The following is a 22,343-nucleotide window of genomic DNA, read 5'->3' as shown; positions in this document are numbered from 1 at the left end:
ACATAAGTACCTCAGTGTTGTATAAATTAATCATTAAATGACTCAGTTTCAGTTCTACCTTACTTACAGATTCAAGCATTTAAGAATATTAGATCCTAAAAAAAAAGAATATTAGATCCTCGTTAATCCATATCTCTAAAATACTCACACTCCCAAGTATTGTGCTTATCTTTATCAAGTACGTGATTGCAATAATATCATTGAATCATGAATGGTTACAATAGCTTTCTAGTTGCACAAAATAAATAAACTAATTCCCAACATAATCAAGAAGTAGCCTTATACAGAATTAGAATTTGTGGGTGTCAACTGCTAAAATATTCTAAGTCAGGCAGTTAAATATCTAGGCAACTGTTCATTAAACAGAAGTCTTCCTTAGTTGAACATTAAAGAAGTAAACATATATATAAGTTATTCATAAGAATTAATTAGTAATTAATTAATTAATAATTATTAATTAATTAATAAGTATCTGATGTGCCAGGTTATATCAGATGTCTATGTGAAGATACTCAAGTTTCTGGGAAATTTTTGGGAAGCAGGTGGTATTTTATATCTATTTGTTCCATGATAATGTGGGAAGGAATTAGAGGGCTATGGTAACTTTTGATACACTAGCAATAGAGCTAGGTATACAACTTAAGGTTGACTTATTTTGCCTTAACAAAATTAAATGATTGCCATCTTATTTTTCAGTAATTCTTATAAGTTCCTATGAAATTTGGCAAAAGTATAATAACTTGCTGTTGAATATTTTATGAGGAAAAAGGGCTTCTATCTTAAAAGAGAATCATGCCTACAACATCATAAATTATCTTCTTAATTACCTAGACTGACATAAGGGAGGCATCATATTAACTCTGAGAGACAAAACATTGATATTCCTTAGCAACCCTCTAGAAGCCTTGTGTTGCCAAAACACTTCAGATGCCCTGCCCCTACCCACAGCTTTCCTTCCCTTATTACTAATCCCAAGGTGCAACCAGTCCAAACTGGCTGTGGACAAGGGTGGAGAAGCCTTGCTAGGTTCACGTCGGCTCTTGTACTTAAGGCATTCTTCTCTATGGACTACCCGTAGTGAGAGGTGGGTGATTACACACCAACACTAAAAATGAAACAAAAATGAGAAGCCCCACTCTTGTTGTCGACCAGAATTGGCCACAGTTTTTCATGACAGATGGGACAGTGAAGGAAGTTGTGAGAAGCTGGACTAATTACTCACTCAGGAAAATGGTGCCATGAGTTGGCTAAGAGCATGGAGGCTGAACTCAAATTGCCTGGGTTCAAACCCTGGTTCCGTTAGTTGTGAGAGTTCAGATTAGTTAGTTAGTTAAGTTAAACTTACATTTTCTCTTCTAAAATGAAAATTATTGCAACATCTTTGTTATTATGGTGATTCAATGAGATAGTGCCTAAAAAATACTTACCAAAATGTTTGGCATAATACATTTAAAATATTACCAGTGAGCAGCCCTGGTGGCTCAGCAGTTTAGGGCCACTTTCAGCCCAGGGCCTGATCCTAGAGACCTGGGATCGAGTCCCACGTCGGGCTCCCGGCCATGGAGCCTGCTTCTCCCTCTGCCTGTGTCTCTGCGCCTCTCTCTCTCTGTATCTCTAATGAATAAATAAATAAAAATCTTAAAAAAAAAAATAAAATATTACCAATGTTTGCTCAATTACAGCCTTTAGATACAGTGGAAGAGACTCACAGGTTATCAGAGTTTTTGTTCCTAAAGACAAGATTTGATCCACAGAAGTGATATGAAGACCCACCCTCATTGCCTCGTGAGTGGGTTTTTTTTTTCTTTTCAAAAGAGCTGCTTATGAAATTTACAAAGTGGGATACTGATGAAGTCACATATTCTTCTAACACACAAAGAAAAACATGACAAAGCTAAAGAGCAACATGTTGTTTTTCTTCAACAAATGTACCTGAACTTACACATCCAAAAAAAGGTTTTTTATCTTCAAAGGAGTCGCATCAGGAAGCCATGCACTTATTTCAACAATGCTGCCGAGTATCTTTGGAGCTCTTCCTTCTAAATTACCTTCTGAGCCTGCTTCAAATTCTTTTAGTTGTCTTCATTAGCAACCAATTTTTATCCTTGGGGAGTTTTTAATTTTGAGTGCAGATTTAAAACCCACTCTTATAAAATAGATGGAAGATAATGTCACCTCTGGCCAAAAAAATAATAATAATAATAATAAGGAAATAAGGGCCTTTTGCATAGTTCATAAAATGCCTCAAACAATTCCAGAGAGGGAATCTCTAAAACATTTCAGGCTTATGGAAGCATTATCAGAATTAGTGCGCTACTTTCTGTGATTAACAGATTATGTCTTATTTACTTAATTTTATTAAACAAATACAGGGCACTCTGCGTCAAACGCTGTGCTAGGAACTTTCACATACATTTAATGCTCATATTTTATGAGGTAGATTCTCGTATTATCCTCATTGTTCAGATGAGGTAATTGAGGCACAGAGAAGTTAAGGATTTTTGTCCAAGGGCACAGAGCTCGTAAGTGGCAGAGCCAGAAATCAAACCCAGGCTATTTAATACATATGCTGTATTTTCTAAAAAGTACAACCCCTGGCCATTAACACGTATGCTTTCTGGGTTTTTTGAGGTAATGCAATTTAAACTCGGTGAAAGAGGCTCTATCTCCCCCATGAATTATTTTTTAACCACAGCTAAAAGCCCTCTTACTGTTAACAAGCATTATCTGAACTCTTTTTTCTCTATCTCCACATAGCAAGTTATACAAGGAGGAAACACTGCCACTTTCTAGCTTTCTAGTTTTTGAATGCTCTGTAGGCTAGCTATCCTGTTTTCCCACATAAGCAGACCTTTTCCCCGGCGGTTCCTTCACCCCTGTGCCAGGAACAGTCTCCCTCCTCGCAGGCTTTCCTCCTGCCTATTTCAAAACTCCCTCCTTAAAATTCACTTTTTCCATCGCATCACTCAACAGCTCAATCTTGCGAGATTAATGGGAGGGAAGGAAAGACATTAAAATATTTTCAAGTTCTCTTTGAAAAAGCACCTTATATCGTTTTCCACCAGCAAAATGCTTTGAATGTCTCACTTTGCCCTCCGTCGCTTTGAAATCTGAGTTTCCAAAGCAGCTTCCTACCAGTGCCAAGAGCATACTGCTGGCCAGCCATTCGGTAATGACGACAACCCCAAGGAAACATATTTAAGCAAATTGAAAAAGTTGATTATGCTGGAACTTCTTTTATTTCAGGATAAAAGAAAAATACAGGAAGAAATCTCACAGAAGCGGCTGAGAATAGAAGAAGAAAAACTAAAGCACCAGCATTTGAAGGTAATTTATGAATTTAATTTCATTTCAATGATTTTGTATTCAAATAGCTTACTAGCACTCAAAATTTCTATGGTAAAGATGCTCTAGGAAGGAAAAAAATTCAACATATTTCTACTAACACCCTAATAACCATAGAGGAGGCCAAGGAGCTCATAATATTTGCATATGAGATTAATACCTTCTGGTAAACATGTAGAAAATTGAAAACATGCTTGTATTACTTTTATCTTTTACTACTGAATTTCCTCATTTTCTTGGGTAACCTTGAGAATTCAGCCTTGTTAATTTGGCCCCGAACACAGTCTTGCTTAACATCCCTAGGGACCAATCCAGCTAGGAAGTCCCTTTTGAAATCAATGAAAAGCCAGCCTTCCCCCAGGGGGTGTACAACAGACACTGTCTGGCCGAGCCAAGGATGCTTATATTTAAAAGCTCAGTGCAATGAATCCAATATTGTTTGAGTATGTTTGGGGAGTTTTGTTTTCCTTTGTTTTTTTGTTTTGACAAAACATGAGATCATAACCAGAAATAAACCTCCATTTTTAAAATCAGACTTTACATCTTCCATGGGTGTGGTCATTTTGTAATTAAAGCACATTGAGTTTCAACATTTTATTGCGTAGCTTAGCCACAGGATGCAACCAAATGACAAACAGGAGCTCCTTGTGAACAGACCCAAGCAGGAAGCTACTTATCTAGCAAGGCTGCTATCAATAGATTTAATTAATCCCTCAATGAAACAATGCCTTACACTCGTGGGGTCTACACACTTAAGATAAACCTGCCGAACTCAGCTCACTCGGCTTTCTGATGGATCAAGTAGCCACCTCTGAAAAGAAACATAATTTGGAATTCCAATTAGCCTCCGCTCTCTGGATTCTGTTTCTTTGCTCCTATATAAATTGACATTTCCGATGTTTGATGGATAATTTCAAAGTAGATTTAGCCTGCTACCCTTGCAGTATGTCATCCTGAATTTATGCGACTAGTAGATAGAGGCAAGAAATGCAGTGTGTATAACCAGAAAAATCAATGGAACTAAAACAAATTTTACCAAGTTATTTTGGTGAAACTCTGATCAAAAGTCAAATCCACAGTAATTTTTGAGCTAAGCCATTTCTAATTCCGTAACCAGTGCTTATTCTCTCTCTCTCTCTCTCTCTCTCTCTCTGACACACACACACACACACACACACACACACACACATACTCACACACACTTTGAGTCTCACAATAAACTAATGACTACTTCTGAATAAATGGATAGCTCTCTAGCATTAGCAATTACGGTCCTTATAGAGCGGGTAGCCAAACAGTAGAGCTCACAGTAGGAGAAAGGGTTAAACATCCCCTGAGTTCATTGTAGGAAGCAAGTTTGACAAAAGAAAGCTCTGACCCTGACTCGCTGAAAAGCCTGTTTCTGAGGTGACACCTTTTTTCAATACTTGCCAAAACCAGTCCAAAAATAATACATGATCTTCCCTATAGGTTTGCTTTCTGGAACCCAGGAGACTTTGTCTAATCCAATCCAATCAGAACATTTATCATGCTTTATATCTCCGTACACTGTTGTGCAGATTGTGTACTGCACAAAGATACCTGAGAAAGGGGTGCTAACTAAAACCCTGCCCACACTCCCTTGGAACTGTGCATGCTGGCATAGGACTCCTTCTGTCTGAAGGAGAACATTTCTTTTTCTCTGCACAAAGGTGCTATCCATCTTCCCAAGCTGTGCACTGACCAGAAGGGGTGGAGGTGAGATACACTTTTTCCTGATTATCATATTAATGCCACACAGACTAACAGTGGCCCCAGAGGGCTGTAGCCCTTCTGCCTGCAACCTAGCGGGGAACTCAGGATTAAATAAATAATTAGGACAAATTAAAAGATTTTTTTAATTTAAATAAGAATATGGGACGCCTGGGTGGCTCAGTGGTTGAGCATTTGCCTTTGGCCCAGGCTGTGATCCTAGAGTCCTGGGATCGAGTCCCATATTCGGCTCCCTGCATGGAGCCTGCTTCTCCCTCTGCCTGTGACTCTGCCTCTCTCTCTGTGTCTCATGAATAAATAAAATCTTTTTTAAAAATAAAAATAAAAATAAATAAGAATATAAGGTGTGAGACCCAGGTGGGTGGCTCAGGGGTTGAGTGTCTACCTTCGGCTCAGGTAGTGATCCCAGGGTCCTGGGATCGAGTCCCACATCGGGCTCCCCACAAGGAGCCTGCTTCTCCCTCTGCCTGTGTCTCTGCCTCTGTGTGTGTGTGTGTGTGTGTGTGTCTCATGAATAAATGAATAAAATCTTTAAAAACAAAAACAAGATTAGGTGTACTCTTCAATCTGAGGTGGTCTATTAGCACTCAAAATTTCTATGGTAAAGATGCCATTAAAGATGTGGGATTTAAACCGAGTCTAAATGATAAGTAGGATTCATATAGATGTATAGAGGGCCTTTTAGTAAAAAATACTTATTAAATACCCATTATGTGTAAGGTACTAAGCAGGACACTAAGAAGACACAATAAAGTTTGACCTGTGTCCTTAAAATGATAACTGACACTGAAACCTGCAATGACATTCCCACTGTGATGAGCACCGCATGCGAGGCATGGACCACAAAGGGAACACAGAGGAAAGCAGGGCTGTTTGAATAGTGTTTTGCAGAAAATGGTTGCCTGTACCAAATAGCAACTGGGCACCATTACAAATGGGGTTCAGAGATGTGCAGAAATATTTTTTAAAGATTTCTCTATTTGAGAGAGCAGAGTGAGAGGGGTGGAGGGAGAATCTCAAGCAGACCCCACACTAAGTGTGGAGCCCCACGCAGGGCTCGATCTCATGACCCCGAGCTCACTACCTGAGCCAAAACCAAGAGTCAGTCACTTAACCGACTGCACCACTCGGGCACCCCTGAAGTATTTATAAAGTTCATTGTACAATACGTTCACCAAGTCAAGAAAGCTCTGTTGTCTCTACAGTTAACCAGTCTTTCTCTTCTCTTCTTTATCCATCTGTCTCCACCCTACTGACCGTCCTGAGCACTTTCCCAATTGCGAGCTGTTTCATTACACTTCAGTGACACACTTTAAACACAAACACAAACATTTACAAAGGACTCCTCTGTATCATTAGTACATATATTGCAAAGTAATGGTAGCAACTCGCTCTGATATTCTCTGGCTCTGGAACCTGGCAGTCAGTTATACCAATGACACGCTAGAAAGGGAGTTTCGGGGGACCTGAGTAGCATTCTAGCTTTCAAACATTTTTGAGATTTGTACACTATGCTGCTCCTTGCCTAGTTACATGATCACAGTCTGCTGCCAAGAAACACAAAATACACTTAGCTTAGAAAACTTTTCTTTTCTGGAAGTCCACTTGATTTGTATGAAAAATTAATTTGTTCCTAAAGTCTACTATAATATAGCATGCGAAATGCTTCAGGAAAACCTTTCCCTAAAAAAAACTGCCCAAAGATCTATTCCTCACATGTCACTTATATTTTCACTTAGTTACGATGGCTTTTGATTCTGAATATCATTGTGGTGACATACATTTTTCATCGACCTTATAGATGAAAGCACAAGTCTAAACTGTGACCTAAAAACAAAACAACTATTTGTTATAGTGTGTGATTGAACCGTATCGTTTTAACTGCACATCCAAATTGCATATTTTATATTCAGAGGCAAAGAGTTGATTCACACATTCATTTTTGTCATTTTACTTCTGGCAAAGATCTCAGAGGTAAATGACCTTTTGTGAATTATGAACAAAGTTCTATAAGGCTAAAATTAAAGTTATTCTTATTCCTAGCCACACTAAGAACCAAGGCTATAGCCCCAAGTTCAAATAATCACATCACAAGAATTATTCTCTGTTCTCCGTAACTCAGCAACATAAAACCATCTCAATGCTTCTTATAGTGATATGGATGTAAATGACTGAAACTGTCCTCGTAGGTGGTTTGTAAGGACTATAATTTACTTTGAGAGGTGTCATCTGTCTTCATTACTATGCATTAGCTATCATCACATTCCATCAAAGAAAAATAAATTAAAATCAAGGTAAATTCTTAAAATGATAGTATACTAAGATTTTCTTGGCATCTTTGATCTCAAGTGATAAATCTTTGACCTTTATTAATAACATTTAACTGTGTCTGTAGGAGAACATTTTTACAAACAGCTAAACAGCTATAATTAAGGGTTAAGATAACACTGAAGAAAATAATCTCTGGCTACAAACCACTCTTATGGGGTGTGTTGTCCACAAGCAATTGCCTGAAAATCTGAAAAGGCCAGCACAAATATGATTAGCTGGGACAAGGTCGTTTTTCAGTCTGGTGGCTTTCAAACTGTTTTGTGCATCCATGGCTGCCAGGCCCCCTCAATGCTTCAACTAGAGCAGTCCAGGTTTTATCAGTCCTAAAAACTATAATTCCATAGAATATATATTTGTAATCAATGTAATGTTTCTTATTGTCTTGGAAACCATTGCCTCACTTAAAATAACCATCACTTGATAATTACCTACCACAGTCAACCTTATTTAAATTTTGTTTAAAATTCAAAGGTATTTATATTCCAGTACCATTAATCCTAGCATCCTCCCCAGTTCTTTTTACTTGGTCTCATTTTAATCGTGGTTTAAGAGAAAGAAATCTCAGAAAATACAAAGTTCCCATTCTTCTCTCCTCACCATTTTAGAAACAGTCAATCCCCAATAAGCAATTTTTGAACAAATAATTTATAGGTAGTTAGATATATAGGGAGAACAGTTTTCTTTTTTTTTTAAGATTTTATTTATTTATTCATGAGAGAGAGAGAGAGAGAGAGAGGCAGAGACACAGGCAGAGGGAGAAGCAGGCTCCATGCAGGGAGCCCAACGTGGGACTCGATCCCGGGTCTCCAGGATCACACCCTGGGCTGAAGGCGGCGCTAAACCGCTGAGCCACCCGGGCTGCCCGGGAGAACAGTTTTCTTCAGGAGAAACTCAAACTCTCTGAAATAATATCTAACAGTTCCAAAGTAAGACATGGATAGGATGCTAGCTAAGTTCCCTCCAAAATTAACACATGTCTCATTTGCTTTAAGTTTTCTTCCAGGCAAAGTATAAGATTGTAATTCCTTCATGCAAATTCAAGGGGGTTTTTTTGCATGTGATAAAACATAAGGTTTTTGTTGTTGTTAAAGTTAACAAAAATTCAACTCACCAATATTTAGACAGATCAGTGAACTTTGTGCATCACATTATTGGAACATGTAATCTGTGCTGAACTTGGGTATCTGGAACCAGGATGGTTCTCAGAAAAAAAGAAGGGGTATTGGATAAGCAAAGCAATAAATCCTGACCACACCACTTAAGACTAACATTGAATGGTTTAAGATACAATAGCAATTTCTTGTTTTGCCCATCATTTCAAATAATCCCACAAAGATTTTTTGGAACATGAGCTATACACTGTCATTGAGATGAATAAAAAATGACTTAGAGGAGGCTTCCACTTCAAAGACACAAGATGTATACCCATTAAGCAAATAAATAATAGTAAGGTATCACATGATAAGGTCCCCGTACAACTGGTAGACATACAGTATATGTAGACAGACAGTGCTGCATGATTCAGAGAAAAGAGAGTTCTCTGAGGGTGAGCATGGGGGGGAGGATGGAGAGTTTCACAGAGAAGGAGGGACCTGAACTAGAACTTGAAAGATAAAAAAAAAAAAAAAAAGAACTTGAAAGATAATAGGATTTAGATACATAAACTGGCTTTGGAAGGGAGTCACAAAGTGTGCACTGAAGGAAAATACCAGATTTATTCAGGCAAAGCAGTGGGAAAAAATCATTTCTCTTTACTCTGTCCATATTAAAATTCAAAATATTTCAAAGCAGTCAGAGATTTTGGAAATTGTTGACTGATATAAAAACATCTTTATGTTTCCTGATATCAGAAAAAGGCCTTAAGGGAGAAATGGCTTCTAGATGGAGTCAGCAGTGGAAAAGAACAGGAAGAGATGAAGAAGCAAAATCAACAAGACCAGCACCAGATCCAGGTTCTAGAACAAAGTATTCTCAGGTATGACCCTCACTGAGACACTCCACAACTTCTTTTAGTTTGACTTTGCATATATAAGAGCCATTCTTATTTTTAGAGACAAAATCAGATCTTCCATTTGGATTTCTAATAAAGGCTAAGACAACACCAGAAGGCAACAGATTTATTTTTTAAATACATAATAGTGACTTACCCAAAGCTCTCCAGGCCTATTTCCTCATCTATAAAACAGTAGTAACAATATCTTTTGTAGTTATTGAGCAAATGAAAAATATATGTATTTTGTATATTGTAGCTCAGCTACTGGCACCTACCTGGCACATAACAGGTGATCATAAAACAGTCCTTCCCATCCCCATCCCCCACTCTCACCTTAGGACAGGTGACAGCCCTACAGGTGTGTTTACACTGTGCCTCCATCACCCTTCTCCCAGGCTCTCCCCAGTCACAACCATACTTTGGAAGAGAAGACACCATAGGAATACTTTACTAGCATTTTCTCTCTTCTACTTCCCTAATTACTGGGTCGCAAGTGTTGACCTCACTTTGCAATGTCCTTCCCTGCCCATCACACACCATCGGTACTAAGTCAGCACTTATGACATAACAAGGAAAGTTTTTAAATTGCTTTGGCTTAAAATGAGGTGATGGATATTAAAAAAAAATGAAAAGCTGGAATGGAAGATGGGGTTATCAGTATTATCACAAAATACAGATAGCATGGAAGAAAGAGATGTGGGAAATGTCAGAACCATTTTCTAACCTATGCATGGAAAAAAGATGGGATTTCTTATGGCATAATAATGACAACAATTTAAAGCCTATGGATCTTTGAAACATAGGTAGCTTTCAAAATCTCACTCGCTGCGACTTTGTCCTCTTTGGTGAGAACTATAGGAAAAGACCTGCAAAGTGAAAATATCCCATAGCTAAACGACCACATTCTGTCCATCCTCAGCACACTATATGGACAAATTGCATTAAGCCTCAAATTGACAACATGGAAAAAAGCTTCCTTTTTAAACTGATTTTCATTTTGCTTGCCTAATTTCATGCACTTGTATACTTAAGAGCTAAAATCATTGACTACTCATTGAGATGTTTTTAAACTAACAATTCTTTAAAAGTTATATTGTAATCATTGAAATGCTTACATTTACAACTCTTCCGTTGGTTGCTCAAAGATGTGAAGTGTTTCTGAATAGTAGATAACAAATACTTAAAAATAACTCAAAAAAATCAACTCTAAAGTTTGGAAAGCGTGATCCTCCGTAAGGCATCCCTTAGCAAGAGCTTCTTACCAAAGTCTGGCTTATCTGATGATTACTTTCTCATTGTCAATACAGAATCCTTTTCTCCAAAGGAGTTCTGGATTTAATCCCTGCATCCCCTGCACTCTGTAGACTCCTCCATGCTTCCCTTCAGAGCCTCCTCATTAAGAATCTTTGCCCCTATTGAACACCTACAACTTTCTTTGCACTTGATGATAATTGAAGTGGCTACATAGACTCCATTAACAAGTCTGGGCAGCATTGTAAGTAATCCCAGAGAATTTACTAGGGTTCTACTGATTGCTTTCAGTCCATGCCTGAATGCTCTGAGAAGCACATAAGCTTCTAGCGGTATTGACCGTGGATTGCCTAGTTAGAGCTCCTATCTGACAAAAAAAAAAAAAAAAAAAAAAGGAGAAAGAAGAGCCAGAAGAAGTAGAGAAACCATATTTAACCAGCCATATTACCCACCAGATACTTTACGTAAATCATCCCATTTAATCTTCATAACCCTGACACAGTGTCATCATCTTCACTTTTTGTGCAGAGGTTGAAAAATTCACACAATTAGGAAGTGGTGGATCAGAAACTAACTCATTTGACTACGCTATGCTGCCTATAGAGTGACAGCACACAGCATTCCAGACCACACTCTATGGTCTGAAGAGTTATTATCTTTTATAGGAAGTCTCTAATATCTATATTAAATTACTAGTTACGTGTCTATACATTACCCAATTTCTGGCACCTTATTATGAATTATGAGGGTTTTTTGTTTTGTTTTAATTGAACTATAGTTGACATCTAATATTATTATATTAGTTTCAGGAACACAGCATCGTGATTCAACAACTGTACATTACACAGTGCTCACCATGATGAACATAGTCACCATCTGTCACCATACAATGTTATTACAATATTATTGACTAGATTCTCTACACTGTGCTTTTCATGCCTGTGACTTCACTACAACTTTGTTTTGGATCTTCAGGATGTCATTAACCATCAGTGCTCCTTTATTAACACCGAATGATGTCAACCCCTAAATAGAAATAATAGTAACAAGAGTGATTCATTTTTAAGTGCCCTTGTGCAATTTGCAAAGCACTTGTACTTACATTAAGCCATTTAATTCTCACAGCAATCCTAGAAAGCACTGACACCTCCGTGGCAGACACGGCAAAATAGGCTTGGAAAGGATAGAGGACTTAGTCGAGTTCACAGAAGCATGGGTAAACATGGGCCTCAAAACCAGTCAGGTTTAGTGTTCTCCTGCTGTAAAACTGAAGGAGTGCTGTAAGTGGAAATGTCCTGGAAATGCTGAAACACCTACCACCTCCCAGCAAATTGCCTTGTTTAAGGAATGGCCCTACAAAGGTATTTGCCAAGAGTTACTAAAGAATTTGCATCACTGTGACCCACAAAGCCATGTTTATCTTGTTAAAAATGTGCAGAGAACAGAATGTTCTGAAGCAACGTACAGAGAAAAAAAAATATCTGTGCCTTGTCTGTATTAAGCAGCCTCCGCTACTGCCCCACATCGAAGAAATCATGTTGCCAGAGCAGCTTTACCTGATAACTGAACATTTTCTTCTCAGATATTTCTAAAGCTGCTCAACATCAGGTTCGTGTTTTTAGATTTAATCTTTCTCCAAAACAACTACCTGTGGCACTTAAAGGAGCTAGTATTACCAGCTAAATAAAGTACATTTTCCTATTAGCTCCAAGAAGCAACCAAGTCAACCAATGGGGTCGAGCCAGGCATAGCCATCTTCCTTCCCTAAGCAGGGGAAGCATCCCCAGCCCTGAATGTGTTTATCACTTGACTTCAATGACTGTTCAAGGGTGACATTTGCCATCTGCCAGGCCTCTCAGCTAGAGGATAAGATTTTAATGGGAACATCAAAATAGAAACGTTGCTATTCCTTCAGGGTCTGTAGCAGGGCCAGACTGCCCCTGGAGTTTTCATTCCTACTACTATACTTCCACAGTCTTGTGAGATGAACTGAAAGAGTGTGGCCTTTGGCATTCAAGTCCCTATTTCTGCCAACCATAGTACATACAGAAGCTTAGATGTGTTCTTTCATCTCTTTGGGCCTCAGTTTCCTTGTCTGTAATAATGGGATAATTATAGTGACTTCACAGGACTTTATCAGTGAAGCAACTTCTTGAGTGCCTGATACATGTAGGTGTTCAAAAAATATTAGATCGGGGATCCCTGGGTGGCGCAGTGGTTTGGCGCCTGCCTTTGGCCCAGGGCGCGATCCTGGAGACCCGGGATCGAATCCCACGTCGGGCTCCCGGTGCATAGAGCCTGCTTCTCCCTCTGCCTGTGTCTCTGCCTCTCTCTCTCTCTCTGTATGACTATCAAAAATAAATAATTAAAAAAAATATATTAGATCCTGTTCCTTACTAGGAGTCAAAAACAATTGAAAGAAGGACACTGCCTGGAGATTTATCAGGGGCTTTTTATCTTTTGGCCAAGATCTCTCATTTCCTTATGCCAGTACAAAGAATCTTTTTCTTTGAGTAAACTGAGATTAGCACCCAAGTAGGATTCTTTCCATTTGGAAATAATTGATGGGTTTTCTTTATGGCTTGAAGACTGAAATGCTAACAACAGCAGTTAGTTTTTACAGTGTGTGTTATAGACCAGGCACTGTGTTAAACCCTTCATATAGATTATTTCGTTGAATACCAACAATCACCTTATGAGGTAGATAACATTTAATGGGTGAGAAAAATGACATTTGTAGATGCTGACTTGCTCTGACTCCTACAGCTAAAAACTTAAGACCCAAGATTTAAAATCAAATTAGAAGTCTTAATTATAGAAATAAATTATGCCTCAGATCCTGCAGAAAACTTTTACAGAAGTCAAATCCTGTAAATGCTACCCTTTTACAGCACTTTTTATTTCCAATCCATGCTATGATTTCACTCTTTCACATGCATCATTTTATATAGACGTTCAGATGACTCTCTGCCATATTGAAAACACTCAGAGGTTCCCTGACTCACACCTAACCTTTAAGTAAAGCATGTCTGCTTATTCATCCTCTCAGTTTTTCTTTCAGAGAAGCAACATTTCAGAAAATAAGTAGGTTTCCATGGTTTTTGTCTCAGAGACACATTCTCAGCTTTGGAACAATATTAGTATTTTGCCTGGTGCCCTGATTAATACCTTAGGAAGAAATGTTCCCAGGAGGAAAATGATATTGAACAACTCCTTCTGAATCACTTTGCTTAAATAGACTTTCAATTTGTCTCCCAGATGAGCCCTGTTCTTACTGTGACCACTGAACCACTTACTTCCTGATTATAGGCGCAGGTGCAAATCCAGTGCTGACTTCTTAGTCCAGACATCCATGTGCATACATTTATAGGCTGGCTTAGAAATCCTCTTTTGTCACGTCTGTTGATTCCCTCCATCCAATAGCCTGTACCCCAAATGACCACCATCCCCCCACCAAGCACCCTCAGAAGTATCCCAAGGAACTATGTCATTCACATTCTAGATTCCTCTTTCCTATGCAGCTGCCCAGCTGTTCTCCATGACTCCTGCCAAAATGGTTTACATCAAGCTGCCCTCCAGACACTTGCTACTTTTTGAGCTGTGTCCAAAGACCTCTGACTTCAATTGGAGCACACAGAGCGCCTGACAGAAATGTCACAAGCATAAAATGCAAAAGGTTAACTGCCAAGGAGAATAAGACAAATGCACTGCCTTCCCTTTGAGAAGGATTATCTACTTATGATTAAATGTTCTTTAGTAAGGACCTTTTTTTTCATATTCTAAAGTGCCCTTCTGACCCTCTACCTTCCTTTAATGAGCTCTCATTTGTCTCCAAATGGTTAGAAACTGCCTGCCCATATGGTACTAATAGGAAGATACATGAAGGAGTAGATTTCTGTGTGATTGTATGTCATGAGAAAATCTGAGGAGCGGGCCGCAGCTACCACCACCCCACATAAGGGAAATTCCTCCACAAAGGGAGATTCCGTATTAGGAAATGCATTCTTCTCAATATCATATGAAGCAATAATCTACTCAGTTAACTCAAAAAAATAGCAGGTAAGATTCAATTTCAAAAAGGAACCCAAAGGATTGACGTAGAAATATAAAGGTTAAATGATTTTGATGCTGGTTGTGGTTTATCAAAATCCAGCTCGTTTGATTTCAATCCAAATTTAACCCTACCTAATGCTCTGATCTACCTGTGAGGTCCACCTGTACCTTAATGAAACTAATGTCACATCCAACGCAGTGAGGAAGGCTACATGAAAATATCACATTCCAAATGTTTCTGCCTTCCTGCCCTGACCTAGCCAGCCATATCTAGCATCACATTATGGGAGATAACACAAGGTGCTCTTTTGTGACAACATGAGAGAGAAGAGAAAGGGAGAAAAGGCAAAAAAAAAAAAAAAAGAGAGAGAGAGAGAGAGAGAAACCACCATTTGTTTCTTCTTCTTAAATTTGCTGTTGCCTAGAAACACTTAAGAAATTATTCTGAAGCAATTACATGAGTCAAAATCATTCCAAGCTTGTTTTTCACTCTCCATATTTGAGTAATTGGTTTATCAGATTTGCAGGAGTTCATCTGTTGTTGTTTTTAATTTCCCAGATATTCTGATTATTTTTAATTCAGGAGATTTTTTTAATTTCCCAAAAAGACCAAAATAAATCAGATTTCCAGCAAAAAAAAGAAGAAGTATCTGTCCCCCAGCCCCCATCAGAAAAAGCCTAGTACAATGCCTAGCACATAGGGGGAATACCTGTGACTATGCAGCTTGATAAATAAATGAATGGAAAAATATGGATGATGGATAGATGAAAGGATGGCCAGACTTGAACATATCACCTATTAAAGGGACCAGCTTAAAAAAAAAAAAAAAAGGACCAGCTAAAGACTACACAATGACATGAACATTAAGGAACTAAAAAAGGAAAGCCTCAAGAATCTTTAAAAAATAAAAAAAAAAAAGAGTAAGTACCCAACCATCTTGAGTAAAGGGCAAAGTTACATGACAGTGGTACCCGTGGTTTTTGAGGCCACTGTTGATGGCTCACCATCACTTCACTTTCTCACCTTTCCCTCTTTCATAGGCTGTTTTATTTCCTTGTCCCCTACCTCCCAACCTTCTCTGTTGTTCACACCTACCAATCTCATCCATTAGGTTAGTAGAAATAAGGGTTAAATTTACCCAGAATAAACACTCCCCCACCAAGGTAGGCTTAAAGGTAGAGTAGAATGACACCACTCCACTGTAATTCAATAATAACAGCTATCCTTTATGGAACATATACTATGTACTAAGCATTATTCTGAGAATGATCATTCACTGGAGGAAGTCTGATCACCATTATTTCATATAGAAGGCCACTAGAACACAGAAAACTGTAAATCCAATAAGTGAAGCCATGAGTCACATGTAGATCTTTCTGACTCCAGACTCATTCCACCATGACCCACTCAGCTTATTCTTGATACAGTTCAATAAACACGTATAGAGATCCCCCACATCAAACCCATCTTCATCTAGAGATTGAGAATCATAGGTGCCTCCAAGCAAATATTTATTTATGTTTACCTCCCTTTAGATATTTTAACTTTTCAAAGTGATTTTACATTAATTATTTCATTCAAAACACGGTAACTCAAAAAAAAAAAAAAACAAAACACGGTAACTCAGAACAGAAACTTAAAACCATTAGTATGGATGTCATAAATCTTTGGCTGTGTTGACATGAGTAGAGAAGGAACAAAGAAATAAATGAACAAAGGAGAAAGTAGGAGAAGAATTAGTTTCAGTGATCCATCCTCCAAGTCATTACCATAAAGAATGTTCAAAGGCAGAGACTCTTTTGTATAATGTGCTACCAAAGGGCTTAGGCTTCCCCATTCCCCAAGATTGTCCCCCACCCCAGCCTCTTGGCTCAGAAAGCTTCCACACCACACCCCTTGGAATGCATCTTTTTCTGCCATAAGGCAAGTGTCACCTAGTCCATTTAGACCACCCCAGGCTAACTGATCCTTGTTGGTTATTCTATGTTATATTAAGGTTGGAATTTATATTTATTGGTCTTCAAATAATAGGGTCCTGTTCTTGGTATCAAGTATGAACAATTAACACTAGAAACAAAGCAAAAATGAATTGGATAGAAAGTTGAAAACACAGTGGCTGCTCTATAAGATTGTTGGAGTCAAATGTTAAGGGTTACAAGGCACAAAGCCGGTAATTATTTCTGAGTAGAGAGAGTCAGTGGCTGTATACATCATTGAATATGTTTTGCCATTTGATAATACGGTTACAAGTAGTTTATTCACTAAAAATATTTTCCTTTACAACCTTTTTTTGAATAAGAAAAAAAACCTCCCCAAATCAGGGGGAAGCACATTTGCAGCTAACTTATCATGTCTTGGCTATAGCAGTATTTGAAGATCACTTGGGACACTCATTACACCTATGCAGAGGTCAATGTGAATTATTATTGAAATTATTTAGCTCTTAAGTGTTTGGCATGTACGACAAGGCTCTCTACAGGCTCTAATTAAAAAACACACACCCATTTGAGAAGCCAGTATACCATACGGCACCAACCTCCAGAGCATGCATTTATTTGCTATTATTTTAAAATTACGTTTGTAATCTGCGCATGAAAGTGGGTGATTCTCTGAAAACCAGTTTGGTTTCTTATTTTTCATGGCAAGTGAAACCCTTGATTTATAAAATACGATTCTGATTAAGAGGGTTTGCTTTCCTACTAAATTATTATCTTCTAACATTACCTGCCTACATGGCAGTTTCAAATCATGATATATCATCTGTCCATAAGATAATTATTAATATTTACTGAGTTATATTAGGAGATATGATTCACCCATGCAAAAGCTGCTCACATGTAACCATAAATTATTAAGCTTTTCTAAACATCTGCTCTGTTCGCAATTATCACAGCAGACTGACACGTGTTTCAATGTCACTGCTGGGCCGGCTCTCTGCTCCTTGTTATCTTGAAGCTGCTGTGTTATACTCCTCCTGTTCTTAAATGCTCAGGATTAGAGGCAATAGATCTGGCTCAGGGCAAACTGAGTGTTTGTTGTATGCCAAATGCCCTTTAATTCTCTGGCATGCTTACCCATAGCATGTGATTGTTTGCACTGGTGGGTTAGCTCTTCCTTATTACACACATACCCTTTTGGCAAGGGCTGATAGTAAGGCAATTCTGGTCCTATGCCTGTGCATAAAAGTATTCTTCATCTTTTTTGGTATACTTTTATTTCAGTTTGGTGAAAAAAATGTGCCTGACACATAGTAAGTACTTTTCAAAAGTTTGTTAAATGTTCGATGAAATTTATCAGACCCCTAGTTTTAAAAAATAAAACAACCCCCTTCTACTAGACTGTATGTTGTCTACAAGAAAATATAGTTTGATAATATCATGAAGCAAACTATTTATAAAGATAAAATATCTTGGGGCACCTGGGTGGCTCAGTGACTGGGCATCTGCCTTTGGCTCAGGTCATGATCCCGGGGTCCTAGGATCAAGTCCCGCATTAGGATCCCCACAGGGTTGGGGATCCATGGGTGGCTCAGTGGTTTAGCTCCTGCCTTTGGGCCAGGGCGTGGTCGAGTCCTGGGATCGAGTCCTGTGTCAAGCTCCTGGCATGGAACCTGCTTCTCCCAATGCCTGTGTCTCTGCCTCTCTCTCTCTCTCTCTTTCTCTGTGTGTGTGTCTATCATGAATATATAAATTTAAAAATCTTTAAAAAAGAAAAAAGATCCCCACAGGGAGCCTGCTTCTCCCTCTGCCTGTGTCTCTGCCTCTCTCGCTGTGTCTCTCATGAATAAATAAATAAAATCTTTTTTAAAAAGATAAGATATCTTTAACCTTTGATCCATAAGTAATAGCTTATTTGCCCATTACCTATGACCAACACACCACAGTCAAGATTACCTGATTGAAGTCATCAACTACATATACTCAATAGTATCTGTCGTGATTCTAAAGCTATCCATTTAAATGAGGTATGGTTAAAAAATAAATAAAAAGGGATGCCTGGATGACTCAGTGGTTGAGCACCTGCCTTTGGCCCAGGGTGTAATCCTGAAGTCCCAGGATTGAGTTGCACATCGGGCTCCCTGCATGGAGCCTGCTTCTCTCTCTGCCTATGTCTCTGTCCCCTGTCTCTGTCTCTGTCTCTGTCTTTCATGAATATATAAATAAAATCTTAAATAAATAAATAAATTTTTCTTTTTTCATTGTAAACCTTAGCCATTCAATATTAACTAGCTATCATCAATATAAACCATGTCAGATTTGATAGATGATTTAGAAACATGTAAATTCCTTAATTACTAGGCGCAAAACTGGCTTATTTTTCTATTTTTACTGGCTAACTACCTGAAATGCAAGATACTAATGAGTAATTTTGCAAATCAAAGAAAAATATTTGGAAAATCTCATAGAATTGGTCACTCAGAGATTCATCTCCATAAGACAATGCAATAGTTAGCATTGCCGGTTTTGTTGCTTTAAACAATTCTATAATAGCAATGGCTTAAACAAGATTAAAAAGTTCATTTCTCTCACACCCATAACAATCCTAAGCTGGGAGACATTCAAAGGAAGAGGAGAAGCAATGTCCCATGAGATGATCGATGATCAAGAGACCCTGTTTCTTTCTGTCCTGTTCCTTTGCTGTTTCCTAAGCAATCTCATGGTTGGATGGCCAAAGACAGCTCATCATCACCACATCTGCATTCCAGGGTAGGAAAGGGAGGATAAATGGAGGGCAAACTGTTCTATTTTAAAGATATGACCTGAAAATTGGAGAGGTCACTTCTGCTAATATCCTATTGCCAGAATTTAGTCACATGGTACCATTTAAATACAAAGACCAGGAAATGTAGTCTGTAGCAGGGTAACTGGGAGACACATTAAACTCAAGGAGTTCTATTACTAAAAAGATCAGGGGAAATGAACTGGGGTGAAGGGGGGATTAGCAGGTTGTCAAAACAGACTAGCATATTATCTCAATTATAAAATAGGTAACATTTGTTAAATAGACACCATTCCCATAAATATTATGAAAATTCTAGTAATAACTGGAGCGTGTTTTGGTTTTCTGGCTAGAACTGTATTTTTAAAGACAGTGTGTCCTTGAGGCTATATATTAACACCCACACTTGCTCCAAAATCATTGATACTAAAGTTGAAGATCAAATCCCCAAATGGACCTGGTAGGTTTTCTTTTTTTTATTAGAGTTGTCATAGATGGTCCTCCTCTCCGTAGCAGAGTAGGAAGAGAAAGGGGTAACTACTCCTACATTATTGAGTAATTCCTCTGTGTCACACCCTATGCTAAAAGCTTACAAACATGATTTCATTTATCTCCTTAAGGCAACCTTTTGTGAATACTGTTATTATTCACTAGATAAGAAAACCAAAGATTGATTGGGCTAAAGAAGTAAACCAAGTATGTTAGCTTTAGTTAACTTTGAGCTCCCTTTCTGATTACCATGGGTAGAACTGAAAACAAAAAAGTAGACCTTCACCCAAAAACTAACAAAATGTAGGTAAATCACCAGCCATCTCCTGTTCTCCCAATATTCAGTGGGAAAGGAAAGGAAAGAGAATCTGCAGCCCAAGGGAAGAGTCAAAGATGACAACTGCTCACCACTCCAGGCCTAATTCAACACCTTCTGGAGGCAAACCCATTCTGAGAGCCCATGATTTCCCAAAGAAACTGGATCCTTCTTTGTCTAACTTGGGGTAGGGTTGGTGAGGTGGTCCTAACACTTCCATCAACTGGTTTTAGAGGTATATCAGCGGTGATACAGCCCTAGGTCCAGTGCTGCTGATTCAGGCCATCCCAGAGAAATGAAAATTGGGTCTTCTTTGGGTGTAGGCCCAGCTTTTAATGAGAGAGCATGGACTCCCCAGAGGCAAACAGGTCATCAGTCCTTCCAAAGTATACAGCTAAAGCCAGTCATAAACTTTATTTGAAACATAGCCTCAGTGATTACCTTCAAACTATGGTTTTATAATCAAATTACATCAGTCAGTTTCTCTTTAAGGCCTAAAACTTCTATTACTTTGAACAATAGTTCTGTGGCCAAAGAAAGGCTCTCTATAAAGTGGCTATAGCTGAGGGAAACCCTGAGTCTGAAAGAGACTGTTCTAAGACTTCCACCAAAATCCAGACTCAAGCAGCCAAAGAAAGAAAGAAAGAGAAAGAGAGAGACAAAGCCTTGACTTTAATTCTGGTCAGACTGTCCACTAAGCAGAAAAATTCCTACTATAACAAAAGGACCCTAATGAAGACCAGGACAGAAATACTACCTTTATACGTATGAGTCAGCAACTTTTACATGTGGGTGGACCCCAGCCACCATTTCAGTCTTTCCTTTCTTTGATATGATAGGAAGTAAGAAATCCTTTTACACCACAAGCAAAATGAATGCTGTATCTAAGTTCATAAGAATCCATTTTTTAAAGTTTTGTTCCCATGGTGGTTAATTAGAAAGTTGCTAAAAGCTCAGGCTCTGCGGACAGAGATTTGATTTCAAATTCTTGTCCTGCCACAAGCTACCTGTAAGCCTCCAGGCCAGTTTCCTGTCTAGGCGCCCTGCTTGCTCATCGGTCAAATGGAACTAATCATGGTACTCATGGGGGTTGCTGGGAGGACTAATTAGGTCAATGCCTGATGTGGGGGAGATCCTCAATACATTTTAAGGTTGTTATAATTGCCAGCAAGTAAAATGATGGAAGGTAGGATGTAACTGTCCTGAGTTCTGGCTTTTTTCGTCCCAATGGCAAACTTCATTAGGTTGTTAGTCCTTGTTAACTCCACCAAAAACTGAAAGAGATAAATGGACACTTAGCAGCAGAAAAATTGCCTGCCGAAATAACCCCTTCTTGGTATATCCAGCATTTATGCGCTGTCCTTTTCCTAAGACAAAAAAATTGCGTGTTGAAATTGGACTGGGGACATTATCTCGTGATGATTAAGGGAGGTCATTACTAGAACAGTGCATGAAATGAAAGCTACCTGCTTTCACCTAGGGAACTCTTGAAAATAACCGTATTTTTCCCCAGCAAATAGGCAAGGAAAAGAAAGATTCCAATAATGGATAGCATTACAAATCCTTTTTCATGTACTCTGCTTATCTAAATTGGCACATGATGCCTGCCCACCATCTCTCAGATATCCTGAGAGGTGCTAACTCATCCACCAGGCCCCGCCTAGCAGCCCAGGAGGCACCCAAGAAGGATATTTCTCTTTCTCCGCTGCCTGTTGCTCGGCAGACTGAATCAGCATTTCTGGGAGCTCAGTTCCCATTCAGAAAGGTAATACCTTCTAAAGGTGGGCATGGGAGCACTTATGGAAATTCTAGCCCATTTGCTGAGAGATAAGCAGGTGAAGGTTAGAAAGTTATCCCCTAGTGACCTCCCACAAAAGCTTTCCATATAAAAAAGAAATCATTTCACATATATATATAAGCTTATATTTTATAGATACAAAACTAAAATTTCACAGATACACATATATGTATATTTATGTATGTATGTAAAATGGATAAGCATATATACAAATATATATACACCATGCACAGATATACACACATACACACACACACACACAATTTCCCCAGTACTTCATTTACACTTGCTAAAT

The 22,343-nt window shown here is 38.6% G+C and overlaps 1 protein-coding gene across 1 annotated transcript in view; it reads left to right on the top strand.

The window, feature by feature from the left end:
- The window catches only part of PALMD (palmdelphin), a 49,756-nt gene that overhangs the window by 13,776 nt on the left and 13,637 nt on the right, over nt 1-22,343 (top strand). The window contains exons 2-3 of the mRNA XM_041749162.1: nt 3,247-3,327; nt 9,279-9,403. Coding sequence (XP_041605096.1) covers nt 3,247-3,327; nt 9,279-9,403 — 206 coding nt within the window. The remainder of the gene's footprint in view (nt 1-3,246; nt 3,328-9,278; nt 9,404-22,343) is intronic.

This window comes from Vulpes lagopus, chromosome 3 (assembly GCF_018345385.1).
Source record: "Vulpes lagopus strain Blue_001 chromosome 3, ASM1834538v1, whole genome shotgun sequence".
NCBI classification, from domain to species: Eukaryota; Metazoa; Chordata; class Mammalia; order Carnivora; family Canidae; genus Vulpes; species Vulpes lagopus.
The sequence above is the reverse complement of the archived record's forward strand: the minus strand, read 5'-3'. Positions and strand labels throughout refer to the sequence as shown.